General features: G+C 40.8%; 1 protein-coding gene across 1 annotated transcript in view; it reads right to left on the reverse strand.

Moving 5' to 3' along the window:
* LOC126273186 (murinoglobulin-2-like) overlaps positions 1–15,893 on the reverse strand; it is a 261,930-nt gene that overhangs the window by 182,497 nt on the left and 63,540 nt on the right. Inside the window, exons 5-7 of the mRNA XM_049976703.1 lie at positions 10,601–10,761; positions 7,717–7,825; positions 5,282–5,515 (exon numbers count right to left, since the gene is read on the reverse strand). Coding sequence (XP_049832660.1) covers positions 5,282–5,515; positions 7,717–7,825; positions 10,601–10,761 — 504 coding nt within the window. The remainder of the gene's footprint in view (positions 1–5,281; positions 5,516–7,716; positions 7,826–10,600; positions 10,762–15,893) is intronic.

Consider the following 15,893-nt stretch of genomic DNA (forward strand, 5'->3'; position numbering starts at 1 on the left):
CTAGGGACCTAGGAACCTGCTACACCGTATCTGCCATTTGGCTTCTTCCACCCAACACCAGTCCCTCTGAACTGCAGAGATGGGAACTTGCACTCCAACACATCCTTTCATCCCGCCATCCCCCTGGATTGAACCTACGTTAAACAGCCTCACTCCCATTTACTCTCCAGTCTTCTCCTCTTTCCCTTTCCTCTTTAGCCATTCATGAATCATTTCATCCTACATAGTTGTGTTTTCTTTATACTATATACCTCTTTACTTCTGTATGCATCCCCTTTGGTTTGAAGCTGTCACAGCACTTACAGTAGAATATCTTTGACTTGCCTCTGACAACCATGCCTCCATCCTTGCTACCTCCCTGTTTTCCATTCCCTGTTGCTTCATAACCTGGGTTGTGAGTAACTGAATCCACTTTCCCTTCTTCCCTTTCTTTCCCCTCTCTCCTCCCTGATGAAGGAACATTTGTTCTGAAAGCTAGGAACGTAAATTTTCGGTTCTATTTTTTTATGTATCTATCAGCTGTACTGGCCAGCCCCTCTTTCTCTTTGTTAGTATTTTTTACTGATTTTGACAGTTGAGACAAAGATGGTCCGTGTTGCTTGCAAACTCATGAGCATATCCAATGACTGGAAGAAACCAGAGGTTGCTTCTGTTTTCAAGAAGGGTCATCAAACAGATGCACAAAGCTATAGGCCTCTATCTCTGACACTTGTCAGTTGTAGAATTTTGGAATATCTTTTATGCTCATGTTGTTATGAGATTTCTAGAGACCAAAAATCTCCTCTGCATAATCCAACATGAGTTCCGAAAACAATGACCGTGTGAAATCCAGCTTGCTCTATTATCCACAAGATACACAAAGCAGTAGACACAGGAGCTCAGATAGATACCAATAAGACATTCGCTGCAATTCCGTACTCTCATCTAATGAAAAAAATATGAACATGTGGAATAACAGACCAAATGTGTGACAAGATTCAAGAGTTTCTAGCAAACAGAACACAGCCTGTAATTCTGAATAGAGAGAAGACTTCAGATGTAAAACAAACTATAATTGTGCCATAAAAAGTGTTATAGAAGCATTACCTTTCACAATAAATATAAATGACCTAGCAGATATCGTCAAAAATTTCATGAGCGTTTCCCAGATGATGCTGTTGTATACAGAGAAGTCACAGTGCTAGAAAACTGTGATGAAATACAGGAAGACCTGTAGAGAATTGACACTTGGTGCAAGAATTGGCAATTGGCATCAACAAATGTAACATATAGTGAGTACACAGACAGAAAGACCCTTTGTTGTACTATTACAAAACTGCAGAACATTCACTGAAAGCAGTTACTTCCACAAAGAAAAAATCTTGGGGTATGCATACAAGTGATTTGACCACATAAAATTAATCATGAATAAGGCAGATGCCAGGTAGATTCACTGGAAGAATCCTCAGGATATGTAGTACAGTAACAAAAGAAGTAGCTAAAAAAGCATACTGACAAGCAATACTTAAGAATCAGTTGAATGATGAAAGGTATTTTGCTCAACATAATGGTTCTGACAGAGTACATTCCAAGAAAAGTCAACCAACATATTGCTCCCTCCTGCAAATATCACACAGATGATCATGAAGATAAAACTGGAGAGATTCGAACCAGTAGGCCACGGTGGCCGAGCGGTTCTAGGTGCTTTAGTCCGGAACCGAGCGACTGCTATGGTCGCAGGTTCGAATCCTGCCTCGGGCATGGATGTATGTGATGTCCTTAGGTTAGTTATTTTTAAGTAGTTCTAAGTTCTAGGGGACTGATGACCTCAGATGTTAAGTCCCATAGTGCTACGAGCCAGATTCGAATCCACATGGAGGCTTCTTGCTGCAAACCCCAGATGACCGCAAGATGAAGAACTTTTTCCCACGTAGTAAAACATTACTTTTAAATATATCTCAGCTATGCAACTTCAACTTCATTACTGACTCTCATTTTAACCCAATGAAAGAAATAAGAGATTAAGGAAATGTGTTATGTACTTTTAGTTTGTAATTCTATTGCCACATCACCAGGTAACTTGCTCAGAATGAATCAATTTGATGACAGCTGTTTCACTGGTCCTATAAAGGACACCAAATAACAACATCTGCTATCAATGCTTCTGTTGATGTCAAAAACAAATGAAACACAAACACAAGTAACAGTTATGACGCTGTTACGCACAGCAACACTCGAATGCTGCTGTCATTGCCTGAAAGCAGCCAGAGTCAAACACACTGGTTTCCGTGCCTAGAAACAAACATGTTTGATTCACTCAGCACCACTCTGCTAAACAATGCTCCACTTACAGTGCCACCATAATCACACACACACACTGACCAGCACTAGTTAGTTGCACCAGCATGCTGCACTGCTCCACTTTAACTCTACAATGTCCAATACAAAAGTTTTCAATGGCAGGAAACCACAGTAGTATGTATAGTTGGAACGACAAAGTTCATAAACTTTGGTGTAAACAAGCACTCATACTCACTTTTCTTTTAATCTCAAATTTTTACATTAAAAACTAACTTCACAATTTGCATTTGGTTTACATCAGGTAACAGAAAACTGTAACTCCTAGGATAAAACCCTACTGTATTTCAGAAAATAAACGACTTTTTAATTCCTGTATTGTGAAACAACTTGTAAAAATCAAGTTTGGGTTTGAAAAACTTGTATTCCATGACATAGAAAACAATGTACTAATTTGTAAATATATCTATACCCAAATAATAAGAATAAAGTAATGAAAACTCGAAATTTGTAGTTGTAAATTAACTTACTTTATTAATCCAACAATAGAGCTTCATTTTTCTAATTACTGTAAACTACACTACTGACTGTTAAAATTGCTACACCATGAAGAGAACGTGCTACAGACGCGATATTTAACCGACAGAAAGAAGATGCTGTGATATGCAAATGATTAGCTTTCCAGAGCATTCACACAAGGTTGGTGCTGGTGGCAACACCTACAATGTGCTGACATGAGGAACGTTTCCAACGGATTTCTCATACACAAGCAGCAGTTTACCGGCGTTGCCTGGTGAAACGTTGCTGTGACGCCTCGTAAAAGGAGCAGAAAAGGGTACCATCACGTTTCCGACTTTGATAAAGGTCAGACTGTAGCCTATGCAATTGCAGTTTATTGTATCGCGACACTGCTGCTCGCGTTTGTCGAGATCCAATGACTGTTAGCAGAAAATGGAATTGGTGGGTTCAGGAGGGTAATACAGAATACTGTGCTGGATCCCAATGGCCTCGTATCACTAGCAGTTGAGATGACAGGCATCTTATCAGCATGGCTGTAATGGATCGTGCAGCCATTTATCAATCCCTGAGTCAGCAGATTGGGACGTTTGCAAGACAACAACCATTTGCACGAACAGTTCGATGATGTTTGCAGCAGCATGCACTATCAGCTCAAAGACCATGGCTGCAGTTACCTTTGATGCTGCATCACAGACAGGAGCGCTTGCGATGGTGTACTCAATGAAGAACCTGGGTGCACGAATGGCAAAACATAATTTTTTCGGATGAATCCAGGTTCTGTTTACAGCATCATGATGGTTGCATCCGTGTTTGGTGACTTCATGGTGAAAGCACATTGGAAGCATGTATTCGTCATTGCCATACTTCCATATCACCCGGCGTGATGGTATGGGGTGCCATTGGTTACACGTTTCGGTCACCTCTTGTTTGCATTGACAGCACTTTGAACAGTGGACATTACATTTCAGATGTGTTACGACCCGTGCTGCTACCCAACATTCGATCCCTGTGAAACCCTACATTTCAGCAGGATAATGCACAACTGCATGTTGCAGGTCCTGTACGGGCCTTTCAGGATACAGAAAATATTTGAATGCTGCCCTGGCCAGCACATTCTCCAGATCTCTCACCAATTGAAAAGGTCTGTTCAATGGTGGCCGAGCAACTAGCTCATCACAATACTCTTGATGAACTGTGGTATTGTGTTGAAGCTGCATGGGCAGCTGTACTTGTACACATAATCCAAGCTCTGTTTGACTCAATGCCCAGGTGTATCAAGGCCGTTATTACAGCTGGAGGTTGTTGTTCTGGGCACAGATTTCTCAGGATCTATGCACCCAAATTGTGTGAAAACGTAATTACATGTCAGTTCTAGTGTAATATATTTGTCCAATGAATACCCGTTCATCATCTGCATTTCTTCTTGGTGTAACAGTTTTAATGGCCAGTAGTGTATAAAAGCCAGAGCTGCAAATGTAGCCACAGTTCCACATGCATCAGAATTTAGTTAGTGTCTGCATCATAGAGACGAAATTTTTTGATGTTCTCAAAGTTTTGACCATCTTTATTTCATTGTGTATTTTGAAAATGAAGCGCAGTCTAATGAACATAAAAAATTTACTTACAAGCCAGTGTCATCTGCATTAAGAGCCAATTTGCACACAAGATTTCTCAAGGCAGAGAACTGCAGATAGACACCCCAATCATTGTGGAGGACAACATCAAATAATTAGATGAATATTTTCGTTGCTAGGTCATATGTGAATACCACTCTACCAACTAATTTTGTATGACATAGTGCAGTAAAAAATTCTTCACTTATATTTCATACTTTTAATTTCACTTTCATTATTTCCTTGATATTAAGCAGTTTATCATATACAGTGTCAGAATTTTAACTGTAAAACACACTGTGAGCACAATGTCTCTCTTCCAGTGTCGCAATCCCTCTCTTCTAGTGTCAGTCGCTGTCCATCTCTGTGATGTTTTTGTTCTTGCTAAATGAGCCTGGAATGAAACACACTACTCTTTTTGTATCTTTTCTATTTCCTCTTACCAATTCCACTGAAACAGACCTCAGACTTATAAGCACCATTCAAGTATTAGCCCAACAATGGTTTTGTTAGCTTCCCCCACTGTAGGTGGACTACACTTCCTGAGGGATCTTTCAATGAATCTTAGTCTGCTTACTTAGGACCTATGGTTAGTCTTAGAGTAGGAAATATAGTGCCACTTTCCTGCATCACAACTGATGGAAGTAAGTGTTACATCAAACAAAAAGTATACAAGTTTCCTGTTTTCTCCTGGAAATAAATCATAAGATGGAATAATCAATTCAACAATGGATGAAATCAGTACACATGTCTCAGTGTTTCACAACACTGTATTAATGCTAATCATTCAAGTGTGTTTATTATTTTTATATCTGTTTGACAAGATTGAAATTTCTTCATTTACTCTTTCTATCTATATTAATATTACATACCTTTCCACTGTATGGGAGGCCAGGCTTAAAGTACTGAGAGCTGAATGTTACAAAGTCAATTGTGAGAGCCTGGTGGTGTATTAATGAAGTATAATTGGAATGCTCTGTGACATTAGTGGAATGTTCTGTCACAGATGCTTGTAGTAATAAGCTGTTAGGAGACATTTTCCAGTCATACAGTCCCAATTCAGTGCCTGATATATTGAAACTGAAACACCCATCAGAACTGTCAAGCTGCAACAGAGTTAAGGAAGATTGCATAAATGATTTTTAAAGTTTCTATAATCAATGTGGAACTGACAGGCGGTCTAATAGTAGATATGAACTGAAAGTAAAAACACTTTAAAGAAACTTGATGCCTAGCATTTGTTTCAATGACATAAACTCTGTCCTCTGTGTTTTTGTATTTTAACAAAGAAGTTAACATGGACATAGGTACTGATTTGGATATTCTCTTAATTAAATTCAAACACTGGGTTCATTCACTCATCTGAAGATAAAGTGCAGCAGATCTTATGTCAATGAAGAGCTTTTAAGGTATAAGCTAACTGAGACATAGCAATCACCAACTATGCATGCTAGTTGTCTTATCAATTAACTACCTATGATGAAACTGTTATACTCTTTCTGTAATAACAAAAGCTATAATAAAACTAATAGAACAAGAGGAAATTTGCTACTTTATGGAAAACGCATATGTTCATAAGTACAAACGCATGCTAATTTTTATCTACTGGTGCCAACTACCATTTGCAACAGTACATTGATAGTAATCATAAGAGAACAGTTTTTAATATGATGTAACTAAAGATGTCTACATATACCAATCACTATTATATATAACACATCTAAAAGGGGTTTTCCATTCTTGATTCTACGTGAAGAGATATCTTTAAGGTGTGACCAATGAAATATGTTTCAAAGCAACACAATTAAGTAACTGCTGTGCACTAGACAGAAGAACAAATTCCAGATGGAAATTATTTTTGAATTTCCTGCTTTTTTTTCAGGCATTCACCTAACCATTAGAGTGATCACAAGCTTCTCTTGGACTTGTTCAACACTCAGTCTCACTTTTACATGCTGAAAACAGAAGTTATCCTCTCACAGGAACAGCATCACTGCAACGGAATGAAGGAAGAGGGCCTTGGGTGGTTCACCCTACCACAGGACATTTTTATACATTAATGCAAATTACACAATTAAAATATTTATGTAAGAATCATTATTAACCACAATAACTACAGTGATTTGCATCAGAAGTGAGAATTGAAAATCTAAACATGGAAATGATTACTCTTGTTTTTCTAAATACTGAAGAACTGATTTTCTATTTGTTTTCTAAAATTGTTCATTTAGGTTAATTTTCCTCACATTCACAGAAATATTAGAAACTGATTTAATTAAATGTACATGAAGAAGTTTACCGCACTAACTTTATAAGTGATGTCACAGCTATTAGTACCACTAGCAAATAATATAGTCTGATCTGAAGAAGCACGCAAGTCTGAAATTTCTATACTGTTGAATTTCTTCTGTATGCATATGTCTAATGCTCAACACTGCCTGTATTCAGTGACTAGTTATCTCTACTCAATGTATTAACTTATTAGTACTAAGCTTCAACTATGGGGTCACTCATTAATCTTGGTGGCATAGTGGTAAGACAATGGGGTTGTATTCAGGAGAAAAAATTTCAAATTAATCTCCTGCCACCCTAATTTATCACTGACAAAGTTACCCTAAATAATTTCACATGACAGTTGGGATGGTTCCTTCAACAAATCTAAGAATTTTCCTTCCCCAAGCTGTTTTGGATTAAACCAATAATGTATAAATGATGACTTTTATGTCATTTAAGAAGTAAAAATTCCATTTCCTTCCTACTTTCCAACATTCCATAGATACTAGTTTTCTGGAGTAATAGCTAACAAAAGTTAGAACTATGTACAGGGGCTTATCACATTGTTAGATGATAATTCAGTACCTTTCAAATTAGAAATAACATTCTGTAAGTATTCCAGAATGGAGTCTTTCATTACTGGTTTAATTACTGGTTTAATTACATGGTAAACTTTGCATTTAAAGTGTTAATGTAAAGGCATTAACACCAGCAACAGAGATAAATTTCAGGAAATAAACCATGAATCCCTTGACTTACAGGCTTGTATTTTTCCTTCAGAAGTTCAGAGAATTCAAAAACAAAGTTGAAAGTTGCTTTTCTGTAACTAAAGCTCAAAATTTGAAACACATGGCAGCTAAAGCATGTAGCTCAGAGTATAGCAACACACAAGATAATACTGGTATCTCAAAGTATTAACTAGGGCATACAACAAAATTTAAACAGAATTCAAAAAATCTCATTTGTGCTACAGAATGTGTTACAAAATATTGTTCCCTTAGTAAACAAATTGATTAATTTGTAATTAACTTACTTCTGTCATCAGATTTACAACTGGGGGTTTTGTTTTCTGTCTCCATGCTGGAACAATTGGCACTACTTTTGCCTGTAATCGACCTTTTAATGGTCTTCCATAACTGTACCTATATGTTAAAAGAAGTGCATTCAATTAATTATATAGACTTTCAAATGTAAAAGCTATGTGTAATGAAAGAAAAATGTCTCATTGTAGCAGTTTACTGGTAGCCTAACAGTTTTCTGCCAGAGTAGTTTCATTTTTTACTCTTTTGCATTTAACATCAATATTTCCTCTGCTAAAGAATGAATAGTGGAAATGAGGTTGGCATTCATGAAAAGTGTTCAGAATTAGTGGCATACACAATAATTGATCACAATAATGAAGAAATGGAATAATGTATGACATATGTTCACTGATCTTACAAAACAGAACAACCTGAAATCTCTCCTCTGCTCTTATTGGATCCCTACTGATATATTTTTCTTTAGTTACTTTTCAAATTGCATTCATTTTTTACATAAAGTATGTGTGTTATGTGCTCAAATATTTCTAAGCATTAACTAAGCTTTCCCCTCTTTAACTCATTATTCAAGGTATTATTCCCAAAGTGCCGATCCCAATGATGCATCTTATTTTACTGGAAATCTTAAGATGTGAATCATTAAACTTTTTACTTCTGTACAACTCTGCAGTTTTTTGTGAGCTAATATTTAGTAATACCACTCACTAGAAAGACAGACATTATGATTTCTCAGTAACATATTTTAATATCTGTGAGACTAATAAATTTACAAGATAATTAACAATTAAGTTTCTGACCAGCTACATTTTCCATTGGAGATGTTGCCTCTGGGCTTGTTATACTCTGTCCTTTGCCAATATACTTCTGTTACCCTGGATTTTATACACAAGTTGACATACTTCACTAATTGATTAAGGCATTAATTAACCAATGGGAATACCACATCAGAATATTAACAAAATTATGAAAAGGATAGATTGCTACTCAACATAAAGATGACCCATTGGCTTGGCAGGCAGAACAAAAAGACTATTACACATTACAGCTTTGGGCCAAAGCATTCTTTAGCAAAGAAAACAAACACACCAAACACACACACACACACACACACACACACACACACACACACACACACACACACACACACACATTGACATGAGCAAGCACATCTCATGCACACATGTCCGTTTTCACTGGCAGTTCTGCTTGGAGCTGCCATCAGTAGAGGTCTTGTGCACATGATGTGTTATTACCTTTGTGAATGAAGTGTGTGTGTGTGTGTGTGTTAGTTTTCTTTGCTTAAGAAGGCCTTGGCTAAAAGACGCTGAGTTTCTTTATTAGTTGTAATTAAAATGTGGGATTATATTGGCCCAGGAGGGAACTGCTTCCACAGTGTCCTTCAACAATTTGAACATCTATCGTATGCCTTCTGTACATGTGTTAATAGAGATGCATAATGGAACATCATCTTGAGTACAGTCTGCCCATATGTTGGCTACTGCCAACAGACAAGGTAATGGAAGCCTGAAACTATCATCATCATTCATATTGGAAAGTTGTTTGAGTCTCTCTCATGACCTCATTTTGAAGGCAAGTAGCTGTCTCGGCTAAAAAATGACCTCCCACCCCAATCCGCAAACCATATACTTTCACTGCATTGGCTTTGGTCATCTGATTAACTATGCTGTCTGAATCTAACATGACACTCTCACTCATTTAGGTGTGTTCCGATATGTGTTGCACAGCTCAAACAACAGTAAACCAGTAGTGCTTACACAGTTTATATTCTTCTAAGCTGTATCAACATGGCACAAATTTAATAGCAATGGAGAAATCAAATTTATCTTGTAACAATAAAAATATATAAAATATTTCTCCCCCATTTTCTTTGGCTATGCGTTTTTAATATCATTTCTTGTTTTACTCTTTAAGAAGTGCTGTATGTAACATACATTTTCTCAATTTTTCATCTGCTGAGAATCACATTTGTTGAATGTTGTGGTAGTCTTCAGGCCACCGAATAGTTTACTGCAGTTCTCCATGTTAATTAATCCTGTACAAGCCTCTTCATCTATACATAACTACTGCAACCTACCCCCACTTGATCCTGCTTACTGTAATCAAGCCTTTGTCTTGCTCTACAATGTTCATGCCTCACTCTTCCCTCCATAACTAAATTTACCATTCCTCAGTGCTTAGGATGTGTCCTACCACTTGTTCCCTTCTTTAATTCAAGTTGTGCCACAATGCTCTTTCCTCTACACTTTATAAAACCCATGCATGGTCAGTTACGAAAGAAATAATTCAATGCTTACTGTTAAATATTTCTAAAAATGCAGTGAGTGAAGTCATTGTGGAAATTAACTTACTGTACTTGGCATCCACAAATTGTTGCATTGTTTGGGGTCAAGTATGGTCTACTACCAACTTGTAAGTAGATTCAGTCAATAATTTTCAACAGTGAGCCCAACAATTGACAAAAGGCAGATAACATTCTACCAACACTAAATGTAATCTGTAACTACACAGCACTAAGCATTCAATTCCATTGTGTAGATAATTTGTAACTACCAGCCTCATGCTTACAACTTCTAATTCCATCATGTGATGTCTTCATATTCCACAGTCTCATTTATACTCATCTCAGGCTTACCTGTAATTATATACCCTTTGAGTCCAATTTGTTATTTTTTATAATTTTTTTTTCCTTTCACTGATTTTTCTTTCCCATTTCTTCATGAACCTACATTTCCACATTGTAAATACAGTTATTAAAACTGGATTGAAAACACCCAAATATATCAAAGATGAATATGCACGTTTTATTGTTGAAGTCTGGAATAATAACAACACTGGCTTATGATATAATATGTATACCTTGCACAAATCATCCAAGAGACATACGATGCATCTGCTAGAATATAATCAGGTGGTTTTATTGTGACTTGAAACCGTGGCAAAACATATTCCTGCACAGAAAATGTTGTAGAATGCATTGTCTTGGATCCATCTTGTTCTAGTTTAATTTTCCAATTGCCCTAAAATTGAAAATGGAGGGAAACAAATGAAGATTTGTAAAAATTGTTCAATTTTGTAGTAATACTACACAAATAAATTACACATTTCACTTTCAATAATAAACTGATAACCCAGTCTCCTGCAAACTATAGACAAATTTACTGGAACTGCTGGGACAATGATATCATTTCCTGACACCTTATGCAATATATGGAAGAAGGATATCAGAATAATAGGATCAAAATGCCCATTTACAAACATACATAAACTCAGAATGAGAGCATATAGTTGCAGCCATCCTCCAGTGGCTCCAAAGTACTTTGTTACTGTGATTAAGAAAAAATGGTAACTACTCCACACAATCAATTTGGCCTTTAGGCATCCATTACAAACAACATTTCATGATCCTCAGCATCATGCTACATGGAGAATGGAAACTGGATGAATACCACCAGGTTGCCTTCACTGATGAGTGCAGGATTTGTCTGACTCCTGACATCTGTCATAGAAAAGTGTAGAGGCAGTGCCATAAAAATGCATATCTCAGCAATATTCAGCAGGGATGTATGTCTGTCATGGTTGGTTCGTTGGTTTGGGGGATTAAAGGGACCAGACTGCTATGGTCATTGGTCCCTTTTTCCAAAATTTCAAACACCCACACATAATAAAAATGAACAATGGAAAAGATGACAGACGACAAAGGACAAGAAAGACTTAGACAGAGACCATACAAAATGAATTAAAACCACACAAAGTGTGACAGTGGTTGGCAGACCATAGAGACAAAAAAGTAAAAGCCAACCACTGAGAAACACATTAAAAACTCAGTCTAAAATCGTATGCCAAATGCCAGACTCAACACAAAAAAAGACAAAAACTTAGATTAAGCGATAAAAGCCACCTGCCCAAATAAAACACAAAACTAAGTCTGCCATGGCAGTGTCATCTGTTCAAAGGACAGGGAGTGTATCAGGCAGTGCAAATGTCTGCCTGAGCACAGCTAAAGGGGGACAGGCCAACAAAATGTGGACCACCGTCAAAGCTGCTCCCAGCGACATAGAGGCAGGTCCTCACGACGCAGAAAATAACTGTGTGTCAGCTGGGTGTGGCCAATGCGGAGCTGACAAAGGACAACTGAGTCCCTGCAAGTGGCTCGCATGGATGACCATCACACAGTCGACATCTCCTTGACAGGACAGAGTTTGTTTGGTGTGGTCAGGTTGTGCCATTCAGCGTCCCAAAGTGCGAAAACTTTGCGGCGTAAAAATGCTCACAAATCAGTCTCCGGGAGGCCAATGTCCAGAGATGGTTTACTGGTGGCCTGTTTGGCCAGGCCGTCTACATGTTCATTGCGTGGTATCCCAACATGGCCTGGGGTCCACACAAAGACCACAGAGCGGCCGCAACGGGCAAGAGTATGGAGGGACTCCTGGGTAGCTAGCACCAGACGAGAGTGAGGGAATCAATGGTCGATAGCTCTTAAACCACTCAGGGAGTCGCTACAGATAACGAAGGACTCACCTGCGTAGGAGCGGATATACTCTAGGGCATGAATAATGGCAACCAGCTCAGCACTGAAAACAATGCAGCCAGCCAGCAATGAATGTTGTTCATAATGGTCCCCTAGAGTGAGAGCACAACTGACATGACCAGCAACCATCAAACCGCCAGTTTAAACAATGCCAGAGCCCTGATACGTGCCAAGGATGGAAAGAAAGCGGCAGAGGAAGGCCTCCGGAGGGACGGAGTCCTTCCAGCCCAATTCAATCCAAAGGCAAGGGCGGGGCACACACCATTGGGGGTGTATGCAGAGGGGTCCGGAAAGGAGGTGGAAGAGGGAAAACACCAAGCTCGGAGAGAAGCTCTCTGACATGGACCGCAATCGTACAACCCGCCCAAGGCCAACGTTCTGGGAGATGGACAACCAACTGAGGGAACAGGAGACGATAATTAGGATGCCTGGGAAAGTTACAAACGTGTAGCATAAGCGGCCAGTAAACATTGGCACCGTAACTGCAGTGGAGGGACACCTGCCTCCACAAGTATGCTGTCCACAGGGCTGGTCCGGAAAGCTCCAGTGGCAAGTCAGATCCTGCTGTGAAGGATTGGGTCCAGCACCTGCAATGCAGAAGAGGATGCTGAACCATAAGCCAGGCTCCCATAATCCTGACAGGACTGGATTAATGCCTGGTAGAGCCATAAGAGGGTAGATCGTTCGGCGCCCCAGCTGGTATGGCTCCAGCATCACAGAGCATTAAGATGCCGCCAACACATCTGTTTAAGTTCTCGAATATGTGGGAGCCAAGTCAACCGGGCATCAAAAACCACACCCAAAAACTGATGTGTCTCCACCACAGCAAGAAGTTCGCCGGCAAGATAAAGCCGTGGCTCAGGGTGAACTGTTCATCACCGGCAGGAATGCATAACGCGGGTCCCCTCCACCGAGGGGACCCAGAAGAATGGGGAATGGCAGATTCTGCGGCAGTAATGATGCCAGTAGTGACTGAGTGAACCACCGCATCAATGACTTCATTAGAAACAGGCTCAAAAGTGCCAACGGAGGAGAACATGTCCCAGTCAGCCTTATTCAAAGCCCATCTGCAAGGGCACCCAGAAGAGTGACGCTGTGGCAGTGACAGAAAGATCGAAAAGTGGTCACTACCACACAGGTCGTCGTTCACACTCCATTGGACAGACAGTAAGAGGCTAGGGCTGTAGATCAAAAGGTAGATGCGTGAGTACGTGGCATGCGCCACACTGAAATGTGCGAAGACACCATCATTTAAAATGGAAAGGTCAAGCTGTGCCAATACATGTTCAATGGTGGCGCCTCGACCTGTTGCCACTGACCCTCCCCACGGAGGGGTATGGGCATTGTAGTCCTTTTTCTTTTTCTTGTGCCTTCGGTGGTTCAGGTTGGGAGGGCTTCACTGGGTCAATCTCAGGGACGGACGATGACCGTGAGGCCCTCCGACCAGTGACTGGTGGTTGTTTCAGCCGCTGGTCTGAACTTGCGAAGGGAGGTCCCCAAGGGACCCCTTCCTGGTGAGAGGAGCCGAAGATGCCTTACACTTCTCCAGCTGGGAAGTGGGAACTGATGTCCTCGATGGTTGGGGGGGTGTTGCTCGTGAAATAGATAGAGCAGAAGCAAAAGGGATTGAAGTGCCCCCCCCCCCCCCCCCCCCCATCAAGGGGGCAGGTGTGGTCCTTTGACTCTTTGACTCTGAGAGCTGACTGTAAGAGTTGCAGCTGATGGAACTGTAGCAGGAGTGACAGTGGTGGCATAAGAAGACGTCATGCGCATGGGATGAAGCGGTGCAAATTTACGCTTAGCCTCCGTGTAGGTCAGTCGGTCCAGGGTCTTGTATTCCATTATTTTCCTTTCCTTCTGAAGAACGAGTGTCAGGATGGGATGGATGACCACAATCATTACACATTAGGCTGGAAGCACAGCGGGAAGACATGTGGCCGAACTTCCAACACTTGAAGCACTGCATCGGGGGAGGGATATATGGCTTTACATCACGATGGTAGACCATCACCTTGACCTTCTCAGGTAATGCGTCACTCTTGAAGGTCAAGATGAAGGCACCAGTGGCAACTTGATGATCCCTCGGACCCCAGTGGACGCGCCGGATGATATGGACACCACGTCGCTCTAAGTTGGCGCGCAGCTCGTCATCAGACTGTAAAAGGAGATCCCTGTGGAAAATAATGCCCTGGACAATATTTAAGCTTTTATGGGAAGTGATAGTAACTGAAACATCCCCTAGCTTCTTACAAGCGATCAAGGCCCGTGACTGGGCAGAGGATGCTGTTTTTATCCAGACTGAACTGGACCGCATTTTGGACAAGTCCTCCACCTCCCCGAACTTGTTCTCTAAATGCTCTACAAAGAACTGAGGCTTCACGGATACAAATGATTCCCCATCAGCTCTGGTACAGACGAGATACCGGGGAGAATACGTTTCACTGTCATTCATAGCCTTTCGTTCCTCCCACGGTGTGGCCAGGGAGGGGAATGATTTGGCGTCATACACATGAGCTTTAAAATGAGCCCTTGAACGCTTAGAGACTGCTGGTGGCTGGCCACCAGCAAGAGATGATGTGCCACGCTTCATTGCGTGTCATCCACCCTGATGCCACCTACTCCGAACAAGGGCCCTCCCCACGGGTGCCACCCAGCCACAGCAAGGGCCACCTGGTAGGAAGGCCATTGCTGGGAGTCCTGATGCCCCTGGGAGATGGGCATCTACTCCTTGGCATACATGGGGAGTAAACGGCGCAGGCATCAGTAGGGGCTAGAACCAACAGGGTTCATGGCAGTCTCACCACAACGGACTGGCTACCGTGCTGGATATTAGGTGCAATAAAGTCCATGGTCGTCACCGCCGCAAGAAGCAGCACTGCACAGTGCATAGGGGAAATTGCACCCAGGAACGCATCCTCACCCAAGAGATGGAGAACGAACAGGACGGCAATGCGATGACAGTAAAGCTGGCTAGAGGTCTCAATGCCCGATGGACAAAATTCACCATGTAAGGCACCCTTCTCCAACTGGCTTGCTCTTCGGAAAAATTTAGATTGATGGAGGTCAAGCCCAAGAAGGGGCCATCACATATAGGCTGAAATGTTTTGACTCCCTTTAGTCGCCTCTTACGACAGGCAGGAATTCCAAGGGCCTATTCTTTCCCCTGAACTCAAAGAGGGGAAGGGGAGGGGGGGGGGGTCAGTCAAGTTGGTGACCAGTATTAACATTATTGAGGATAATGTAAAGGGTGTGCAGTATCAGGACAGGATCCCTTGATATACTGTCTAGACCTACAATCAACATTTCAACAACAGAATTGTCTTTCTAGATGACAATAGTCATAATGCACTGGGTGGAACAACATCATACTAAACGTTAGGCAGCAAAAGAATATGACTACAGAGCTGTGCAAAAAATGTGCGCATTTGAAGAGGCTATCCTTATTTTGGTTATGGTTTGTATTGATTTCTCTGCAGAGGTTTTATCCTCCGCTTCCTTTGAACCCAAGCCCACACACATTTGCAGTTTTGTAGGTGACACACCACTTTTTTGAGCAGTTTATAAGAACAGAAGAGGTATAATGCCAGAACAAAAATGCCACACACATTTGGTGACACCACA

This window comes from Schistocerca gregaria, chromosome 5, assembly GCF_023897955.1.
Source record: "Schistocerca gregaria isolate iqSchGreg1 chromosome 5, iqSchGreg1.2, whole genome shotgun sequence".
Classification (NCBI taxonomy): domain Eukaryota; kingdom Metazoa; phylum Arthropoda; class Insecta; order Orthoptera; family Acrididae; genus Schistocerca; species Schistocerca gregaria.